Here is a 20,167-nt window from a genome sequence, read left to right on the forward strand (position 1 = left end):
ATAGTTTATGACTTGAGGGAAAGATAAGAAAAGTTCCCCTGGCGGCTAAAAATGGAACCACTGCCTATTTGACTTCTTGAACATGTGATGTGGTGCAAAGACGTGAAAAAACTAGTCCTTGATTGGCTTTCTGATCGACGAGTCGACAACTTTTGAGATTATCATCGTGTTCTTTTTTTTTTTTTTGGCCCGATAAAATTGGGTTCACGTGTTTAAGGATCAGCAAAACGTTTCCCACAGTGGCAAGACAGCAGTTTTGGACGGTGAGTTTTTCTTTTTTTTTTTTCGCCAATCAAGTACAACTCGTTTCCCCGCCATTAAACGTCCCGTCGTAAGCCTCACATTTTGAAGCACGTGCTCAACCGGCCCATGACTCGGCATTTTCTTTTCCCCAATTTTCTAAATTTGTTTTTCCCCATCAAAAGTGTTATGGCGAAATAATATTCACGTTTATCTATTTGAAAGACAAATTAGATCTCAAACTTTTCTTTTGTTCGGATCAAAAGTTCAATCGTCATGTAGCAAAAAAAGAGAGAGAAGGGGAAACACTTTTCACGTGGGCCATCAGCTGATCGGCCATTGCAACTAGCAAAAATTTATTTCGGGACATGTTTTGTCAGGTATTTTTTTTTTCTTCTTAAGGGTCACGACTAGAGAAAAGAAAGATTGACTTAATAATGCAACTTGTCTTTTGAAAAAGCACAGCACAACTTGGCAACAGGCAAACTATTTCCAGCTTCTTCTTTTTCTTCTTGGCTCCTCTCAAAAAAACGAAATGAACTGCAAAAAAAAATCAAGATGGCCTCGATGGCCTTTTTTTTTTACCCGATTTAAAAATGTTCAAAGTAGATTTTTTAAAAAGAATAAGTTTTGAAATGGAAGAGCCAAGGCGAAATCGTTGAAGGTCATCTTGGTTATGTGTCTTTATACGGCAGGAAACACACAAGTTGTTGGGACTCTTCTTCGTGTTAAAAGTTATGAAAATTGTTTTGCGGCAAAAGTTGTGACCTTTTTTTTTTATTTATTTTCGTGTGTAGAAAAACCCGAGGCTAAAAGAGGGGCGTACCTGACGTGTTAAACAACAGAAATTGTTGCGAATTTTTATTAGTACCATTTTTCCTAGCTCAATGAGGCTACATGTGCCCCAAAGGCCCATGGTGACTAGCAACAATTGTTATGAAATAACAAGAGATTTAGCTAGAAAGTATTTTTTTTTTCTGTGTTTTAGATCATTTCGCCAGTGGCGCGTTCCAATCAATCACGAATTTTTTTGTTTAATTCCTTTTTCGTCCGTTTTCACCATTCAATTTGCATACGGCTACTGATATTTCAAGCGGGGCAAAGAGAAACCGAGACGATCTGTTTCTTCATACACTTTGTTTGTTTTTTTTACGGCCGTCCAGCGAAGGTTTTTCTTTGCCAGTTGTGTGTTGATTGTTTCGCCCTTACTTCTTCATCTTTGAAGACGTTTCCGTCCTTTGCCCAGCGGCGCATGTTCTCCGTGAACCGGTTTCTTAACGTTCTTTTCCTCGCTCATCCCAACGTGACGATTGTACTGCAATTAAGAAGTCAGAAAAAAAAAAAAAGAGAATTACCCTTCCAGGTCAGGTTGGTTTGGTTGTCATGACAACGATATCCCGTTACGTAACACCTCATCTTTCAGATTTGTACACACCGAAATACGAAAAATCTCTGGATTGTTCTTCTTTTCTTGTTTCTGTTACATAAAAAAAAATGTACCACTCCCTAGTCCCGTGAGATCCCGCTGGCGTCACGTGTCGTGACCGTCGGGAATGTTTTTTGGCACTCATCAAAAGCAACGGTCGACCGAGGGAAGGTTTCACAATTGGAACATGGGACGTCATTGTAGAACACAATTTTTTCTTTCTAAAAAAAAAAAAAAAAAAAAAAATACGAGAGACAAGAATATTCTCTTTTGACGTATCTGTTCGAGTAAGAAAGGGCGGTGTTTTGGAAAACAGAAACCCCCCTCTCTTTTGCGAGTCAATTTACGTTTATTACTTCTCTTTGTGCTTTTTCCCCCCTTGCATGTTGTTTGCTGGCCCGCCAGGAGCCGCCAAACACTGGTTCGAACAAGGGACGAGTCGGTAATGGGCCAACCTCTTCATTGGCCACACGGAATGAACGCACTAACTAAGCCAGCATGGTCTCTCTCTATCCACAATGTCTTCCACATGATGGTACAATTGGATCGTCTTTCGAACCTTCCCCTATTTGATTGATGTCATCTAACGAACGTTGTATCTCAATCAAAAAATATTAGAAGAATACGCGCCCCCCCCCCCCGAATTTCTTGTTGTTTTTAAATAACAAATGATGAGTTTTTTTGTTTTTTTCGGTCGTCATTTGTTTCTTTGACACATCAGCGGGAGACGTGAAAGAGACCAACGGGATTTTTTGTTTCTTTCGTATAGCGAATCCGATACTTTGTTCTTTCCAGAATGCCCTCACCCAAAGAGAGAGAGAGAGAGAGAGAGAGAGTCAAATTCACCTTCTCAAGTGCACAGACACACACGCACACACACACCGTTTTTCCTTATTCAAAATGTGTTTCATCTGCTGCAGAGGTTTTTGAGGGCCGTGTGTCGTCGTTTGTCACGCTCACCTCTCTCGGAGGGGTCTCTCAGCATACCGCACATTGTTTTGATTGTTCTCTTTCTAATAATATCATTACAATAACTGAATTTATTATCGTTCGAGCTGCCAAGTTTCCCCCCCAAGCAAAAAGAAAAAATCGAAGGATTTTTTGTTTCACGAGTCACGCACCACGTGCACACGGAGAAATAAGAAGAACAAATCAGAGCTTCGATATCGTGATGGATGAACATTTCTTTCACACTCGAACATCATCGAGGGGCTTTGTTTAATTTTCTCGTGCTTAAATCAAATGGGTTCTTTCTAAATGCAATGAGATATGCTGTCTGCCTTCCATTTTCTGAGCTGCCAGTTTCATATCTCACGCCAAAAAAAAAAAAACAACAAAAAAAAAACACGAAAAGTCACGTCCCTTTTCATTTTTTTTTTTTTTTTAGTTGTCTGTTCTTCGATGTTCGAACCGGCATTTTGGAACTGGACGAAAATGTTCTGCTTCTATTCGCGTTGTTGGTTACGTTCGAATGTCGCACACGCTACAAACGACTTTGTTCCATGTTTTTTTCTTGTTTACTTCACTGCGCGCATCGATGGCCGACGACGTTGTCGAAAGTGTCAATGTCATTGACCGCATTTATTCAGTCCAAAATTATTTAATTTCTCGTATAGACACCGGATAAAACTCGTGACTGATGAACCTCTCTAACCCACGTGTCTTTTTTTTTTTTTTTTTTTTCTTTTCTAATTCTCATTTTTTTTTTTTATGTTCCAGGAGAAAGAAGACGCCACACAGAGAGAGAGAACGTTATACGAAGGAGATCGATGATGACGTCAAAGAGGCCCCCTCGTCACATGACTTTTAACTAGAGGGAGCCGTGATACAAAAGGAGGAGTCGTCTCGCGTTTGAAGTTTTCTCCCATAGTGGGGGGGCGTGACGTTAGCACGTGAAGCCACCTCCTACTCTCCTTCACATCCACCTTGTACGTATATATATATATATATATTTACTTATATAATAATCTTTTCTTCCTATTCTTCTTCTTTTTTATTTCGCTTCTGGTGGGCTCCTGCTTTAGAATACTTTTTTTTTTTTTCTTTTGCCTTTGGCCCACCCTCCCAACCCCTCCCTTTCTGCCCGGGGTTTTGAGGTCTCATGACTATGAGCCTGCCCGTCAACCCAGTGCTCAGAAGACTGTCCGACATGGACTGGTGAGGTCCTGCTGTGTTGGGATTTTTTTCTGTTGTTTCGTGTATCCCTCCCCCCTTTACGCACCCTCACACGCGCAGTGCAAAACAGCCGGTTACGTAACAAACCCAAAACTCGTTAAGAATTTACTTGTGCGCTTTCGTGTATCTCTTCATTTCAAAAGTGTCGATAGTTTTATCTTTTTTTTTCTTTCTTTCTTTGACATTTTTGAATTTGCGGTGTTCAATAATTAATTGAATTTTTTTAAAATTCTTTCAAAAAGACAGCGAACATTTAGGACAGAAAAGAAAAAGCGCGGGGTGGAAAGTGCCGGGCAAATCAAATTGGAACACACGAGATTTGTTTTTTCTTTTTTTTTTCTGAACAACCGGCGGGCCAGAAAAATCTCATTTCCTCCGGACAAGAAGACAAACATCTGAAAAAAGGGGGGAGTGAAAGTCTTGATAGATTCGAAAGAAGACCCGAGAAAAAAGAGAGAAAAAAAAAAATACGAAAAGAGATCAACCCTCTAAACCTAAACAACCGATGGGCAAGAAGACCCGCACGAGGCGCACCAAATGGAGGCGGCTCTCGCTAGGCAAGTTCCATTTCTTCTTCCAAAAATTTTGAATTTTTTTTTTTTTTTTTAAGAGATAACAAGTCTTTCTCCCCCCCCCCCACCCCCCATTCAAAATTCCTGTCGATGATGTGGTTTAATTCAAACGTTCGTTTGATTGTGTCTACCCTGCGCCGCGGATCATTTGTTGACCTTTTTCTAAAAAAGAGAGTTCACTTTGAAACGCCAGGTTTTTTTTTTTTTTTTTTTTGAAAGAGCACAGGTCCCCCCCCCCCCTATCTCTCCGACTTTCCAGTTGCACGGCCGTTTCAAACATCAGCTTTTTTTCTTCTTCTTAAAATAGCAAATGTTGGACGGGCAAACATCTTCCCTCCCTCTTATCTCGTGTTCCATAACCTCTACACTAAAGGGAAATGGTTCACAAACAAAATTTTATATTTCCTTTTTTGCTTCGGTGAGAGGTAAACAATTGAAAGAAAAATTCTCTTCGTTCTAATTGAATTTTTTTCTACAGAAGTAGAAAGTGGGGTAAAGGGATACACACACACACACACACAAAAAAAAGAAACGAGTATCGTGTTTTACTGCTTGTATTATTATTATTATTATTAGTGATACGACCAGACATGGCTCTTTTTTTTTTTCTAGGAAGGGCTTCGGGGTCACGCAATGTTGTCCCTTTCACGATCTCAAAAAGAAAAGAAAAACAAAAAAAAACAACATATGGAAATGAATTTTTGGGTTGGGGATCGAACCTGCATGTGATGGATTCCCAATTGCCCCCCGTCCTATTCGTTCCTCGGCATTTGGAACACACACACACACACACAAAAAAAATGGCTCTCTCGTCATGTGGGAGGGTTTTAACTTGCAGTTGGGGGCACATCGATTTTCCTTGTCCGTTTGTTTTGAAGGACTTGCGCGCGTGTCCCGATGTGTCACGATCGATACGTTGGAGAAGCCCGCGCTCGAAATTGACATGCCCTGCCTTTTCTGATGATTGACGTCGCCACGCCCCAATCAGCACGTTCATTGACACTCCGTTTTGTTATTTATTTATTTCAAATAATTCATTTGACATTGTTTGAATAGGCGATGCGTCAGGTCCTGAGGAGGAAGACGACGAGACTCAGCCACAACAACTGGAAGAACAACAGCAAGAAGAGGTGAGACAGAACGTAGTGCTGCACTCTGACGAGAAAGAGGACTCCGTTTGCGTTGAACACGACAAGAAATCAAAGTTTGCCGTCGTCGTGACGACCACAGTGAACAACAACAACAACAACAACAACAACAACTGCACAACGACAGCATCTGCGGAAGGCAAGAGCGAAGCAGCATCGGGTGGACACGAAGAGGACGACACGAAATCAGCCATGATGGTCTCCAATCACAACAATCAACGCGGCCCGGCGTGGAAACTGCCGGCCAACAGTACTCAACCCGTCAAGAACGCTAGCGGCTATTACAATGTTAATAACGGCTATCAGTCCGGCAGCGGGCGGCCAACTGGCGGCGCTGCCGCCGCCTCCACGGCCAACGGCTTCCGACGCGGAGCCAACGGCCCGCGTTACAACTCGTCGTTCAACGGCAACTACAACGGCTACGGACGGGCCAATGCGTGGAACAACGCGTCCTCCAACGGCTACGCTAATGGAGATCACCATCATCATCACAACGGAGGCGGCCCTGGATTGAGCAAGATGCACGGCATCGAGAAAAAGATCTTTAATGACGGTCAGTTCCTTTTGCTTTTCTTATTTAATTTTCGTATTGATTTATGTGTGTGATCCTACCCCCGTCGGACGGAAGGAAAGAGACGGGCCAATGGCTTCTTTCCTACCCTTTGTTAAAAAGGGAGGGTTGCAGGTGTAGGGCAAAAACAAAAAAAAAAGAGAAGGTGACTTGTCCAGCCAGACGATGTTCCGGATTAACTAAAGGGAAGGAAGGAAGCTGTACGAAGGAGAGCCGTCTTATCTATTTATTTTTTTGACATCTCAATTTCAGTTCAGGTTTAAAAAAAAAAAAAAAAAAAAAAAAAAAAAAAAAACATTTTCTAGCGTCAATTTTTATATTCGAAAAAAGAAAATCTTATTAAGATGGAGACAGTGAGGAAAAATGGCGGCAGCGCGCGCGCGCATGAGATTAGAAACGAGTCCGAAAGATGTGAAAAAAATCACGTGGCGTTTAACAAAAAAAAAAAAAAAACAAAAAAAAAAAACGGGAGCCTCGTACCGGGAAGACAAGAAAACCTGCTCACAGCTTTAATAAATTATTATTTTATACGAATTCAAATAGGAATAACATTCAATAGATATGGACCTTGCGTATAGCCAGCGGGCATTTTAACCAATGGTAAATTTTTTAGTCTTGAGGGTATACCGTCGGCGGGACGAGGTTTCTCCCTCCCCCACCCACCCCCCCTCCCTCCTACTCCGGGAATTGGAAGTCACGCGCTCACGAGCCCTTTAACAGTGATGACGTCAGAGCTCGTGTCATGTGCTCGCGTTTCTCCGTGTGTGTATGCGCGGCGTCCGGCCAGGAATAGAGGGGAACACGGTATACACACACTACATACGGGACAAGAGCCATTTGAAATTGTTCATCCGGCATCGTTCCAGTCGTTTCTCGTTAGGAAAAAAGGAAGAAAAAAAAAAAAAATTGGAGAAAACAAAAACATTCTTGAGTTGGGCGCCGACGTTTCACGGTGTTTTTCTTCTTCCTTATGTGTGTGTCTACGTTATACACATACCCCGTGACACGTACTGAAAATAAACTGCTGCCTGGAACACACGCAGGGGAGACGGACGCAAAGATTTTTTTTTTTTTTTTTTTTTTTTTTTTTTTTTGAGGGATAACAATTTAAAAGCTGACGGGCGCGGCCTTGTATTTCTAGTGGTCCTTTTAAAAATTTCACGGGGACCAATTGATTAATTGCGGGAGTTCAATCTGATTCAAGTCTTCCCCCCCCCCTATATTCTAAGAAAAACAGGTTCTGTAGTGAATCATTTTCAATTCTGTTGATGTTGCCAAATTTCAAAAAATGAAAAAAAAAAAAAAAAAAAAAAAAGTCTTGACATTTTTCTTGGATGAAAATAGATTTTTTTTTTTTTTTTACTCTTGTCCGGCTGCTCATTCATGTTGTGTGTGTGTGTGATACGCAAGGCTACTTACATCACGTGACCTCCACTTGACTTTGGCCCACCGAGGGCATCATTTCGTGTGTGTGTGTGTGTGTCTTCCTCAACTTCTTTTTTTTTACGTCATATTAAAGAAAAAAAGAAAAACTGGTTCTTTCTTTTTTCTTTTTTTTTTTTTGAGACTCGAACAAGAAGCCAAAATCGTTCGAACTCGTGTTGTTGCTATGCGCTTTTGGAGTGCGGTACAGTCGGGACCGATGATGTTTTCAAAACGCTGGGGTTAAAATAACTTGTTCTTCTCATTTTTGTGTAGAGGAGTACACGAAGATTTCTACGCCACGTCAAGAGGTGCTCTTCAAGAAGGGATCGATCGGCGCTAAGAAGAAGACGAGCGCAGCGCCAGTAGGTTCCGGCGCGCACACGGACAGCGGCAGCGAGCAGGACAGCGTCAACGGCAACGCCACATCGCCCATCTTGCCCGCACAAGGCGATTCAGCTGATTCGTTTCAATACACGGGTAAGTCTCCAAACATTTTTTTTTTTTTTTATTAAAAAAAAAAAAAAAGATTCTTGGATGTTTAACGGTTCATGTCAGGTGGGCTCCCTCTTTTTCCGGTTGTCTGCTTCCTAATCAGCAAACCCACCTCTTTTTTTTTTTTTTTTTTTTTTGTTTTAATTCCCTCCCAAACTGACAACTCATATTTGTCCAGCGTAGACTAGTTAAAACGAGAGTCTTCTTGACGTTCTTCTTTTATTTATTTTTTTATCATTTATTTGATTCCTAAAGTCTCTCAGTTTAAAGGAGGGGGACGAGAGATAACAGACAAAAAAGAGAGATCGGAAACTGATCCTTGTGATAACAGAACATTTTCTTCCCTTCGTTGTGTTGGAAATATAAAAAAAAAATGAGAAGAAAAACAAAACAAACAAGCCAAAGGGAAACCTTTTGAAAGTGGGGGTAGGTTAGAGAGGTCCCCCCTTTAGTTCTAGAATTTCATTCTATTTTCGTTAGGAACCTAAATTTTTAAAAAATGGAGGGGGGTTATCTTTTGTTGAAGAAAAAACAAAAAAAAAAAAAACAGGACTGTTCGGAGAGCTGGTGTAGTAAATGGTCTTTAAAGAAGAGTTCGCGGAAGCTCATTACGTCAAGTGGGCGGAGTAGATTTTCTTTTTTTTTTTTTTTTTTTTTTTAACTTTAAAATAATTTAAAAAAAAAAAAAAAAAAAAAAAAAGGAAACTGTCTCGTGCCCCCAAAAACTGATGATGGTCCCACATCTTTTTGGGACCTTAATGATCGTTTGTCTTTTGTTTTCTGGAAGGTGTGTGTTTTCTTCCCCCCCAAACGGACTCTGTGACTTTGAGAGTCGAAAAAGCAAACACAACTTGTGTGTCGAAAGATATCTCTTTCTTTTTATCTCTCCTACACCTACACTCGGTGCGAGTTCTCTTTTTCATTTTACAATACCTTTTTTTTTTTTTTTTTTTGTTTATTATATATTTTTACAAAGGAAAAAAGTGAGGTATTATTAATGCGCCAGAACCACCGTAGATCCATTCTCTTTAATAAATGGGTGTAGGAACCGAAGGGAAACGTGCCAAAACATAAAAACAAAAAAAAAAAAAACGAACACATCTCGATTTCCTCTCTTACAATGAGGAAGAATTTTTTCGTGTTCTTCTTTTGTTTCTTTTTTTGGGAGGGGGGGGGGTAACTTGCTCGTACAAAATGTTCGGTGTGCTAATGGTTCGCTCTTACGTCACGGCCAAAGTTTGGTGTTTTTTAACGCGTGATGAACGACCATCGGAAGTAGGACTGAGGGAAAAATCTTGGCCTACGTGTACAAACCAATTCATTTCGTTTGACTTTTTTTTTGTTTTTCTTTGGAACTTGACAAGATGCCGAACAGAAACATGTTTTAGTGCAGTACCTCTGTTTTACATTGACGTTCAATTGGAACCGAATGCCTTTTGAGGGTTTTTATTTTTATTTTATTTTTTTTTCATATAGAACTCCTGCCCCTCTTTAAAAAAAAAAAGGGAGGGAGCAGAACTCATTTGAATTCGTTTGGGGGCTGTTTTAAATTTTCAAACAGCCATAATAAAGTTTCAATCTCATTGAAAACAGTATGTCCCCACTCCCCTACTCATAAATAGATGTATGCAAATAGAAAAGGCCAGTAGGAAATGGAACGTCAGGAACTGTGGAACCTGCATCTCGTATAGTTTATGAGCTCGATGAGGAAACAGAGGACACACAAGAGCCGAGGTTTTTTTGGAACAAGCCGTCGTCATCATCATTAACGTGAGACTCCTCTCTCTCTCCCCCTCAATTTTTTTTTTTTTTTTTTTGTAGTTTAACGTTGACATTTACGATCTCCAGTTTTTGGAAGCGCGAGGGAACTCTCCGGAAATGTTTGAAAGGGACACAAGTGCGTGGGGGGGGGGGGGGGGGGGGGGGGGGGGGGGGGGGGGGCTCTCTTGTAGTGGTGTCGTATCTTGTTGGCACCGTGCCTCCATCATTTACGTTATTTACCTATATCTATAAACAAAAACCACACACAGACACACACGCCACGGATATCTTTCTATGTTCAAAAATAAGAAAACATTTAAAAAAAAAAAAAAAAAAAAAAAAAAAAACCAGCAGGAACTAATTAAGAACAAGAAAATTGGGGCAGACCCGTTCATATTCATTTGGCGAGTCTAGCTGTCGTCTGCTTTTAGTCCTGTTGGATTTTCAATAGCCTTGTTAATAAATCGATCATTTGAAAAAAGAAATCGAAGGATTTTGTTTTGTTTTGTTTAACAATTGCCATCTTTTTTTTGGGGGGGGGGGGGGTTGAACAAAAGTTTTTTGTTTTTATTTTGAGGAAACGTACAAGTTCGTCCTCCCCTTGTTTTTGTTTGCGCAGGCAAATCGATCGTTATGTTACCATGGCGACATCTAGCGTGTCATTGAATTTCGTATGGAAACATGTTTGATTTTCAAATTCCCAACTAACTAAATAATAATAAAAAAAAAAAAAAGATTTGTGTCACCTATTTTGCATGTACACACGGGCAGACGGTCAATGGCATCCAACTAAATTCTTAACTCATTTCCAGCCTTTCAAAAAAAAAAAAAAAAAATAATAAAAAACAATTTCTTTTATTTTTTAATGACGAACGTCCCCCCCCCCCCAAAATGAAAATAAAATCATCAGCTTTTTCTAACGAGGCAAGTTTTTTTTGTTTTTAACGAGCTCCTAGTGATCCTCGTTCTCTATTTGAACACAAAACAATGTAGAACTCACCTCGTAATAAAAACAAAAACAAAACGGAAAAGATTCACTTGAAATTCCGGTTGAAATCGGATGTTATTGGTTGGGTTTAAACTATTCCGAGCAGCGCGCGTCTGATGTTTTTTTCGGTCGGTCGGTCGGTGCTTTTGCCCCCTTTTTATTTAAATTGACAAACTATGAATTCATTATTCCCCCCCCCCCCTCGTCCTCCCGTGTGTGTTCAATAGGAACACAAATAGGCGATCGGCTTGATTTACCTTGTTATTAAATATGTAGCGACGAGGAGAGATATGGCGTCATTAATAATCAATGAAGACCCTTCCTCTTTTTTTTTTTCACATGAGGGAGAGGCTTGTTTTTCTTCTAATTTTATTTTTTAAAAGGTAGCCCATTAGATTGCCGCATCACGAAGCCTCGTGTTGAACGAACATCACGTCTGACCGCTATGACCCGCTTCTTTTTTTTTTCAATTGTATTTTTTTTTGTGTGTGTGTCTTTTTTTTTTCATTCCGAACAATTTTTTTGGGGGGGGGGGTTGAATCGACATTTTTCAAAAGTCGCGATCGAATGTGTCGTTTCAATGTTTTTTGACCGAGAACGAACGAACGAACGAACGAGGAAAAAAAAAAAAAAAGACACGTAAAAATCGATTGGCTCAAATCCAATCGGCTGCGTGTTACCCTTGTGTAACTATTTGCCTCGTCCTCCCCTTTTTTTCTTTTCTCCACTTTCTACGCATTTCCATCCGCCCTCTCTTTCTCCTTGGGGCTTGATCGATCCGACAGAATCGAGAAGAAGAAAGAAAGAAAAAAAAAATCTATCGTAGAGACCCTGCCCAATAATCTCAACGATCCTTCTAGATAAATAGCTCGTGCGTGTGCGTCACAGACAGAGGCGGGGAGGTGCGCGCATCACGTTCTCCTTGTTAATCAATTGGCATATTTTCATTGCATATTTTCCGATTGTTTTGTTTCTTTTCAACCGTGTGGATTTCAAAATGTTTAATATTTTGGTTTTGTTTCAAATAATAATTTAAAAAAAAAAAAAAAAAAAAAAAAAAAGGCAATGACAGTGGATCGACTGGCGATGCGTCTTCCACAGCGGGCGAATCAGCCGCACCTTGCGATGCGGCCATGGCTGCAGCCGCCGCATCCGGAGCGGCGCTTCAAGCCGGCTACGCTGACAGCGCACCACTCGTCTGCTTCCCAAGTGAGTTTTTTTTTTTTTTTTTATTCTTTATTAATTTATTTTTTTGTTTTGTTTTGTTTTGTTTAATTCATTTGAAAAGATCTCCTCCCTTCGTTGGCGTTTTCGGCTTTTTGATCACATTGCGGATGTGTTTCGAATCACATGACGTCGGCAAGTCTCGTTCGTTTTCACACACACACACACACACAAAAAGATTGCGCTTAGTCATTCAATCTGGCAATCGAAATCGTGTGGATAAAAATCTCGAGAAAAAAAAAAAAAAAAAAAAAGAAAAAGAAATGAGAACGAAGTGTCGACAATCATTTCTATTGATCGAAATTTCCATGTCCATTTTTCCATTGCTCTGTTGTCATCTGTTTTGTCATGTCGTTGGCACGGAGCGAAGGTGTCCAAAGCCAGAAGCCCTTTCCGTGTGTGTGCGTCTTTTAAAAAAAAAAAAAAAAAATTTTTTTTCGAAATCTTATTTTTACCGTGACATGTCGACGTCGTGTATCTCTTGTGACAACAGTCCAATCGGCTTTTGCTTTTCTCTGGCACTTTGCCCGAAAAACGCGTTCCACCTTCTACAGCCACCCGATGAACTGCCATCCCCTATATACTCTTTTTCGATGCGTTTTGTCCGTGTTCCAAAAACTTTCAATCATCCCTGCTCCCTCCTTGTGGCACCCCCTTCGGTCCTTATTTTTGTGTGTGAAGAAAGTCATTGAAAAAAAAAAAAAAAAAAAAAATCGAAAGAAAGAAAGACACAAGAATTTGTGTCCGCCGTCATGCTGGCCGGCGTGTGTTCGTACGCTGTGTGTGTGTGTGCGCGCGTGAAGGATTTGTGATGGCAGTCGATCGTGAATCAGCGTGACTGGGCGGACTAATGAGATTTTCTGTCATGCCCAGCACATTCCGTAGACAACGGCCAAAGCAGCAGACGTTGCAGCACGTCAATATTTTATGAAAGGAGCCAGAAGCCGGGGACCCAGCTGGAATGTCTCTCTTCTCTTTTTCCTGCCGCTCTTATGAATCCATCATTTTCCATCTCTCTCTCTCTCTCTCTCTCTCTTTTACTCTTTCCTACTTTCTAAAAACAAAATTCTAAACTGGTAGACGTTGTTATCGTCTTCTCCTACCGTCGTTCTTTTCCAAAACACACAATGCGTTTTTGTTTTTGGTTTTTTAAATGTCATGACTTTGCATTTCATGTTGTTCGCTTTTCCTTCTTAATGTATTTCATTTGCCATTTTTGCAGTGTACGATTTCTATGGTGGATACGGCGGCATGTACCCTGGCAGTATGTTGGTGCAGACTTATCCTGGTGGGCCGATCGTGGCGGCCGTGCCCGTCCCTATGCCCGTCCAAGCGATCGATTGGTACGGAGGGGCTGGCGGTGCGAGGGCCGCTTCCAACGGGGACGCCACTACCAACGGCGGCGAAGTGGGCTACTACTATGCTCTCGGCTATCCGGCCGGAAGCGAAGTCGGAGGATCCAGCCAACTTCCAGAAACGAGTTCCAGCACCCGCAGGAATTCACTCGAATCTTATCAAGTAAGAAATAAATTTTAATTTTAATTTTTTTTTTTTTTTTTTTTTTTTCTATTTTCGAACGTCAAGTGAAAAAAAAAAAAAAAAGGCCACACCCATAAAAATTGGCTGGAATTCAAACTTGCAGAGTTGAAAGATTTGTTTTTGTTTTGTTAGTTGGGGAAGAGGAGGAGGAGGGAAGGAAGAAAGAAAAGAATTTGCTCCGTGCGACGTTAATGGGTCTTTCGGGAAGTTTTGAAAACACGTAGAAATTCCCGCATACTCTTTTTTTTTTTTTATGCGCGTCGCTTGTTTGCTTCCTCTTTTTTTCGGGACAAACTTTTGGAACAAGCCGAGAAAAAGAAGATGTTCGTGTTCTCGTTGCTTCCAATTCATTTCCATTAGGCATGAAATATCACGAGTTTGCATAGCTCGACATTTCCCAATTTCTTTTTTCCTACAACATTTTGTTGCCAGTTTTTCAGATATGACACGTGATGGATGTTCCATGATCTTCTAAAATTGCTCGCTCTTCTGCATGCGTGTCCAACCATTTCTTTTTTGTCATTTAAAAATCAAATAAATATTTTGCATTATCGTCAATTATAGGCGAGCAGCCAGGAGGTGATGACGAGCAGTGAGACGGGATCTTCATCTGAGAACAGCAGCCCGTGCCAGAGTACGGGACCGTCTTCGCAGGGACCCGCCTCTCCGCAGGGCGAGCTCGTCTCACCCGCCATCGACCCCAAGGCGCAAACGGGCGGAGGGGCGGCCACGGCGGCCGCCGCCGCTGCCGTTGTCATGGACATGACGATGATGTCGAATCATCAACAACTCGACAATAATTTCCATCATCATCATCGCAAAATGACTGTCGCCGGATTCGTTTATCCGTACGCCGCTTACGGTCTCGCCCCACCTGCCCTCTACGCTTCCGGTAAGTGAAACCCACTTTTCCATTCCGCCTTTTTTTTATTTTTCATTTTTATTTTTGCGTGTCGTGACCTCGTCCAGCTTCTTCCTCCCCTCCCCCTTCCGTCCCCCTTTCCATTCAGTTCATTTTTGATTTAAAATTTCAAAAAAAAAAAAACCATTTAATTCAATTTAAATTCATTTAACATTTCACACCGCCCCTTTTACTTCTCCTCCCTGGGATTGATGGAGTGTTTCTTTATTCCCCCCCCCCCCCTTTTTTTTTTTATTTTCGGTTTTGGCTGACAAAAGACTTAAAAAAAAAAAAAAAAAATTGAAATTTTTTTTTTTTTTTCTTCTATTGGACTAGTCAACGAATGCTTGCGTATAATTTATTTAAAAAAAACAAAACCAAATTCGGTTGGTTGAAGTCGCGGTCGAACTGCTGCTGCCTGTCTTTTTTTTTTATTATTTTTTTTTTTTTTTTTTATAATTCTCACCACACAAGTTTTGTTGTTGTTGATGTTGTTGCTTGTAGTTGAAAAAGACTTGAGAGTGCTGTCCCCTTCGGCCGTGTAGTTTTTTACGAGGCGTCCCCACCATTTCTTTTTTTTTTTTTTTTTTTTTTTTTTTTTAAATTAAGCGCGCAACTGATTTGGACCCGCCCCTCCCCCCTTTTTTTTTCTGTTGGTCCTTTTTTTCTCGCCTTGTGCCAATTCAAACAATCCACTCAATCAAGCCACCTTCTCGCTGCCCCATCCCCCAATCTATCTCTCTGAATCTATTGCCCCTGTCGACGTGAGAGCTGTGATACCAATTAGAAAAATTAAATAGAATTTCAAAAAAGAAAAACAAAAAGAGAGAGAGAGAAAAAAATAATAAAAACTACAATGAAATCAAGTCAAAAACAAAAACAAAAAAAATTTGAAACTTTCTGATAAAAAAAAAAAATGCACCAAAAAAAAAAAAAACAGGCGGCGGCAGCTCGGAACAACTTTGCGATGCGACTAAGCAACAGCTCTACTATTACTACCCCGACGTCTACTACCCCAATGCGTACGAGCAATATGACGTGGAACAAGGCGGCGAAGAGGAAGTGGACGCGTTGGAAGAAGCCATGGATGTGAATGCCGACGTTGTTGTAATGACATCCGTTGAAGAGGAGAAGGTGACCGAGTCCGTTGAAGTGGATGGCGTTAAGCCGGACGAGAGGAGCGAGCAGCTGGAAGGCAGCGAATCGAACAAGAAGAGAGTGCTGGAACCGAAAGAAACACGAGACGTGGCCCCAGCGACGGCTGTTGCGAATGGAAACGCTGGAACGGGACGGCGTAAGAAGAGGCGCAAGAAGCGGAACAAGACCCAGACGGCAATGGCAGACGCGCTGGAACGTACGGAATCGCTAAAACTACCCAGGCCCATTCAGCCATTAGTCAGGGTACGACACACAGTCCTCACTCGCCATACCTCTTATCACATCCAAGTCGTTGCTCTCTCTCTCTCGTTCTTCGCTCTCTTTCCCTTTCCCTCTCTAGCCGACATTGTCTCGCCCTTATCATCGTAATTGTATGACAACAGTTGAAAGACATTTGTAATTCTAATTTGCCAGTGGGAAAAGGTTTGCGTGAACTACCTGCTCCTTCGTGCTGAAGGAAGACTTCAGTTTTGCGTTTTCCCTTTCCCCGGAAGCTTTGTCCACCAAGGTAGAGACATGTGCAGTGAGAGAGAGAAATAGAGAGAGAGGGGAGGAGATGAACAGAGTCATCATGTGTGAGTTTGTTTTGTGTTCTAGTTGCTTCTAGCACCGTCATCACACGTGGCATTTTTGTGTGTCGAAGGTAGCATGCACCATTTGTCGAACTGATCTCTGCCTCTCCAATCATGATCTGAGAATGTTCAAAGTTCCTTCTTTCTCTGTTGTTAGACCTTTTCTCGTGGCAATTTGTCAGTTTCTCTTTGTGCTTTTTCTTTTGTCAAATTTCCTCCTACAAAGAAAACAAAAAAACCTTGACCAAAACTAACACACAAACACGAAATCTCTAATGTAGCATTTTATCCTTGGCACGAGTTGGGACTAGATGGGTTCCAGTTTTGTTTTTACTTTTTTTTTTTAAAACCCCTCTTCTTTTTTTTTTTAATTCTTCAAAGTTGTGTAGCCCTTATTACCATAAAGAAACAACAACAACAGCAACAACAACTTGAACAAACAAACAAGATGAATGATGGAATCTGTCATCCTGTGCAGCGTTGCCGACTTGACGACTAATGCTTTTCTTCTTCTTATTATTTATTTTTTTTTTTTTTTCTCTCTCGGATGTTTATTTTCATTTCGTTCTTTTTAAAACTATCATTATTTTCATATCTTTTTCTAACAAAAAAAAAAAAAAAATAAAGGTTACTGATGACGGAGCGGCCGAAGACGAGGAAGAGGATGAAGTTGCGACGGCTGAAGAGGAAACGCTGGCGACGGCTGTGAAAGAAGAGAAAGACGCAAAACAGGAGGAAATGACTCTTCCGGCCGCCTCAAGTATTTTAGTTTTAGTTGCCAACGATCCAGCCGCCCCGACAGCCGATTCGTCGCCTCATGATCTTTTGCTCGTTGAAGAGGCCGTTTATCCGCCCCACTCTAGTCGAGTCGAACCACCAACCCCACTGTCATCATCCCCATCCCCGCACTCGGTCGATTCCGGACAACAGCCGCAATCCACTCCCGACTTATCCACTTCCAGCGCGCCTTCCGACGGCCAACCCGTGCCCGGCATCATAACCAGCACCACGGATGACGCTCATTTCCCGCTTCTCACCGCTGGCCAAGAAGAGCCATCCAGCCTAGAACATTGTCCTTCTTTTGTAGCCGATCCTGCGGAGATGCTCGAGTCCCCCGCTTTTTGTTCGACGCCATCTTTCCCTTTGTTTTCAACGTCAGCAACGTCCAGCCAAGTCGTCCCGCCGGAAGAGAAAGAAGAATCGAACCCAACCGATGCGGCCGTTTTGTTTGCTGTCCAACTCTTGTCGCAACTCTTGCCCGCATCGGACGGCATCGACTGCGTTCGAGTCCCATCGACGTCTACCAGCAGGACGGATTCTTTCGAGCGGGACAGTTTGACGGGCGCCAGCGAGAAAGTTGAAGAGCCTATCGATCGCGATTCGTTGGACGGCGATGAACAACAACAACAGCTGTGCGATGATTTCGTTTACCTCCACATGGACGAAGAGGACAAGAACGAAGCGGTCGATGTCTACTTCGAAGACGACGAGCCGGAAGGGATGGTTTTGTGCTCGAATGACGATCCCCGGCCATCGCTGACGCTCTGCCTGGACCAACCGCAGCTCTGGAGGACAGTCATCTTGGAAGAAAGCGAACCGAATTCGAAAGAGATGAGCCCGCTTTTGTGCTCGGACTCGGGCATCGGCGCTGGAACACCTTCGCAATCGCCTACACCGAACGCGGCTGAATCGCCCAACGAAGAAGAGCCGCCGCCTGGGCCGATCACGAAAGCCGTCAGCCGATGGCTCGAATCGGCCCCCATCGAACAGCAATTGATTGGCTCGTCGAAATCGATCATCTTCTTGGACAATGACGAAGAAGACTCTGACGACGAAGACATGTACTTCCACCATCAAGAGGTCGAAGAAGAAGAATCAAACAATGTGACTGCTCCAAAAAACGGGCTGGCGACCCTTCGTACTGCACCATCCAGTGACGGCACGGCATTGCGAAGGGTCGGTTCCGATTCCGCTTTGACCTCCGACTCGTCCGACGATCTTCTACAAGAAAATGGCGCTTTGATCGAGACTTGCGATCCGGCCAAGTTTTCCGTCTACTATCAATTGGGCGTGTCTGTCGATCAGGACGTGGTTGTTGGCGATCCGCTGGCCATTAAATCCACAACGCTGGACGATTGTTCGACGCAGCAGAGCAGCAGCTCGTTACCGACGACCGGCTCCTCTTTGAAGAGTCGCAAGAAGAAGACGTCAGCGCAATTGGACGACGGCAAGAAGAAGAAGAAGAAACGAGCCAATTCGTGGCGTCACGTTTTGCTGCGAGCCGCGCATCATAAATCGAAGAGCGGCGACGATGCGGCCTCGATATCATCGACCACTAATAATAGACGGCTCAAATCCGGTAGTCAATCGTGCTGTGCGCTTCAGTGAAAAAAAAAAAAAGAAAATCGAAACCAACTTTTGAACGAAACAGAACCTTCCCTTTTTTTTTTTTTTTTTTTGTTTTTGTTTGTTTTTTCATTATTTTGCATTTTGTTTTTGGTTGATTTTCATCATCGACTAGATCGCAGTGAAAGTGTGCGCGCGATTGGAGCATCTAAAAGTGTGCGCAGCTACAAACAAAAACAAATGATGGGCGGAAGTGACGCAAGTGCGATGGGCTGCTTCCAGGTTTTGTTTCGTGGCGTTTCATAGCTGGGATTTATCAAAGAAAAGACAAAGGATAATTTTTTTTTTTTTTTGTTTTTTGTTTTTTTTTGTTGTTGATTGATTGATTGAGTTTGAAGAAATGGGGGGGGGGAAGGAAAGAAACAAAAAGAGAGAATGGAAACATGAAAAATGATCGTTTGTGATACGCCGTTTCTTCATCAAATTTAAGTGCAGAATTAAGCATTGTGCTCCATTAATTACTAATTTTTTTTTTGTTTTCCTTGTCATTTTGCCCGGCCCCTCTTACGAGATATGTTACCATCTCTCGCATGTTTCTTCTTCATTTTTGTTTTGATTTTTTAAAAAAACTTAATTTGATCCGCTGTTTTGTTTTGTTGCAATAGCGGGGAACAGATTATCCATCCGTACGGCTATTTTTCAACACACACTTTTCAGAATTAGATTATAATTCTTTTTCTTCTTCTTCTTTATTTGGGGTAAATTTGGAAAAAAAAAACAAAACAACAAAACAAAATCTGTCATATCTACATTTTTTTTGTTTTTTTTTTTGTTTTGATGTTTTGTTATTTCTTTTCTTTTTTGGGTGAGCTTCAAATATTTACACACTAGGAATGTAATGTCAAATGAAAAAATTTAAAGATTTCCAGTGTGAATATGAGATAAACTCTTGGAAAAAAAAAAAAGAAAAGAATTAAGTAAAATGCCATCTACCGACAAAACAAATAACTGCCCTGTAATTTCTCTCCGAAAACTATATGCTGCCCTGAAATTTACGTGTTTCAAATGTTTTCTTATTTCACTGCCTATATATATATATATATATTTGGATTTGCTGGGTTCCCGTCCCCCCCCCTCCCCCCCCCCGCCCGTCTTTCCTATAAGACTACACCCCCATGTTTTGTTGGCTCGACGATTTGTACCGAAATATCCCCGAATCATAATCAATTTTTTTTTCTCTGGATAGGTGACAACTGCAAAGGAAAGAATGCAACAAACTAACAGAAGCTTCTTTTAAAAACAAAACTTACGAGAGCCCTGTGCCTTACGCAAAAAGAAGAAAAAGACATCCATTTTTTCGTGTGTCTTTAGGGTAATCAAAGACTACGAATATCGATTTAGATAGAAACAAAAAAAAAAAACAAAAAACAAAGGAAGGTGACCGGAGAGGCTAAATGAATTATCGCAGCGAACACAAACAAGAAATTTGTTGTTGAAAAAAAAAAAAAAAAGGCACACACCCACCAACACACACATACACGTCATTAATCATTCAAACAACGAAAAAATGCGGTTATTATTGCGACCCTTGTTTGTTTCGTCTTACGTAACCTATCGTCCTGGATCTTC

At 41.6% G+C, this 20,167-nt stretch overlaps 1 protein-coding gene across 2 annotated transcripts; it reads left to right on the forward strand.

The window, feature by feature from the left end:
- The first annotated feature begins 112 nt into the window (after positions 1–112).
- Positions 113–20,086, forward strand: LOC130703653 (uncharacterized). Of its 2 annotated transcripts, XM_057525088.2 has the most exons (10): positions 113–263; positions 3,386–3,594; positions 4,084–4,398; positions 5,470–6,114; positions 7,831–8,034; positions 11,861–12,007; positions 13,245–13,540; positions 14,126–14,453; positions 15,403–15,863; positions 16,820–20,086. In XM_057525088.2, the coding sequence occupies exons 3-10, from the start codon at positions 4,347–4,349 to the stop codon at positions 18,578–18,580; spliced, it is 3,894 nt and encodes a 1,297-aa protein (XP_057381071.1). In that variant the 5' UTR covers positions 113–263; positions 3,386–3,594; positions 4,084–4,346; the 3' UTR covers positions 18,581–20,086. The 2 variants fall into 2 exon arrangements, with proteins under 2 accessions (XP_057381071.1, XP_057381072.1); XM_057525089.2 differs by lacking the exons at positions 113–263; positions 3,386–3,594 and having other exon boundaries at positions 3,733–4,398.
- Positions 20,087–20,167: the final 81 nt, after the last annotated feature.

The sequence above is a fragment of the Daphnia carinata genome, chromosome 8 (genome assembly GCF_022539665.2).
Source record: "Daphnia carinata strain CSIRO-1 chromosome 8, CSIRO_AGI_Dcar_HiC_V3, whole genome shotgun sequence".
Classification (NCBI taxonomy): Eukaryota; Metazoa; Arthropoda; class Branchiopoda; order Diplostraca; family Daphniidae; genus Daphnia; species Daphnia carinata.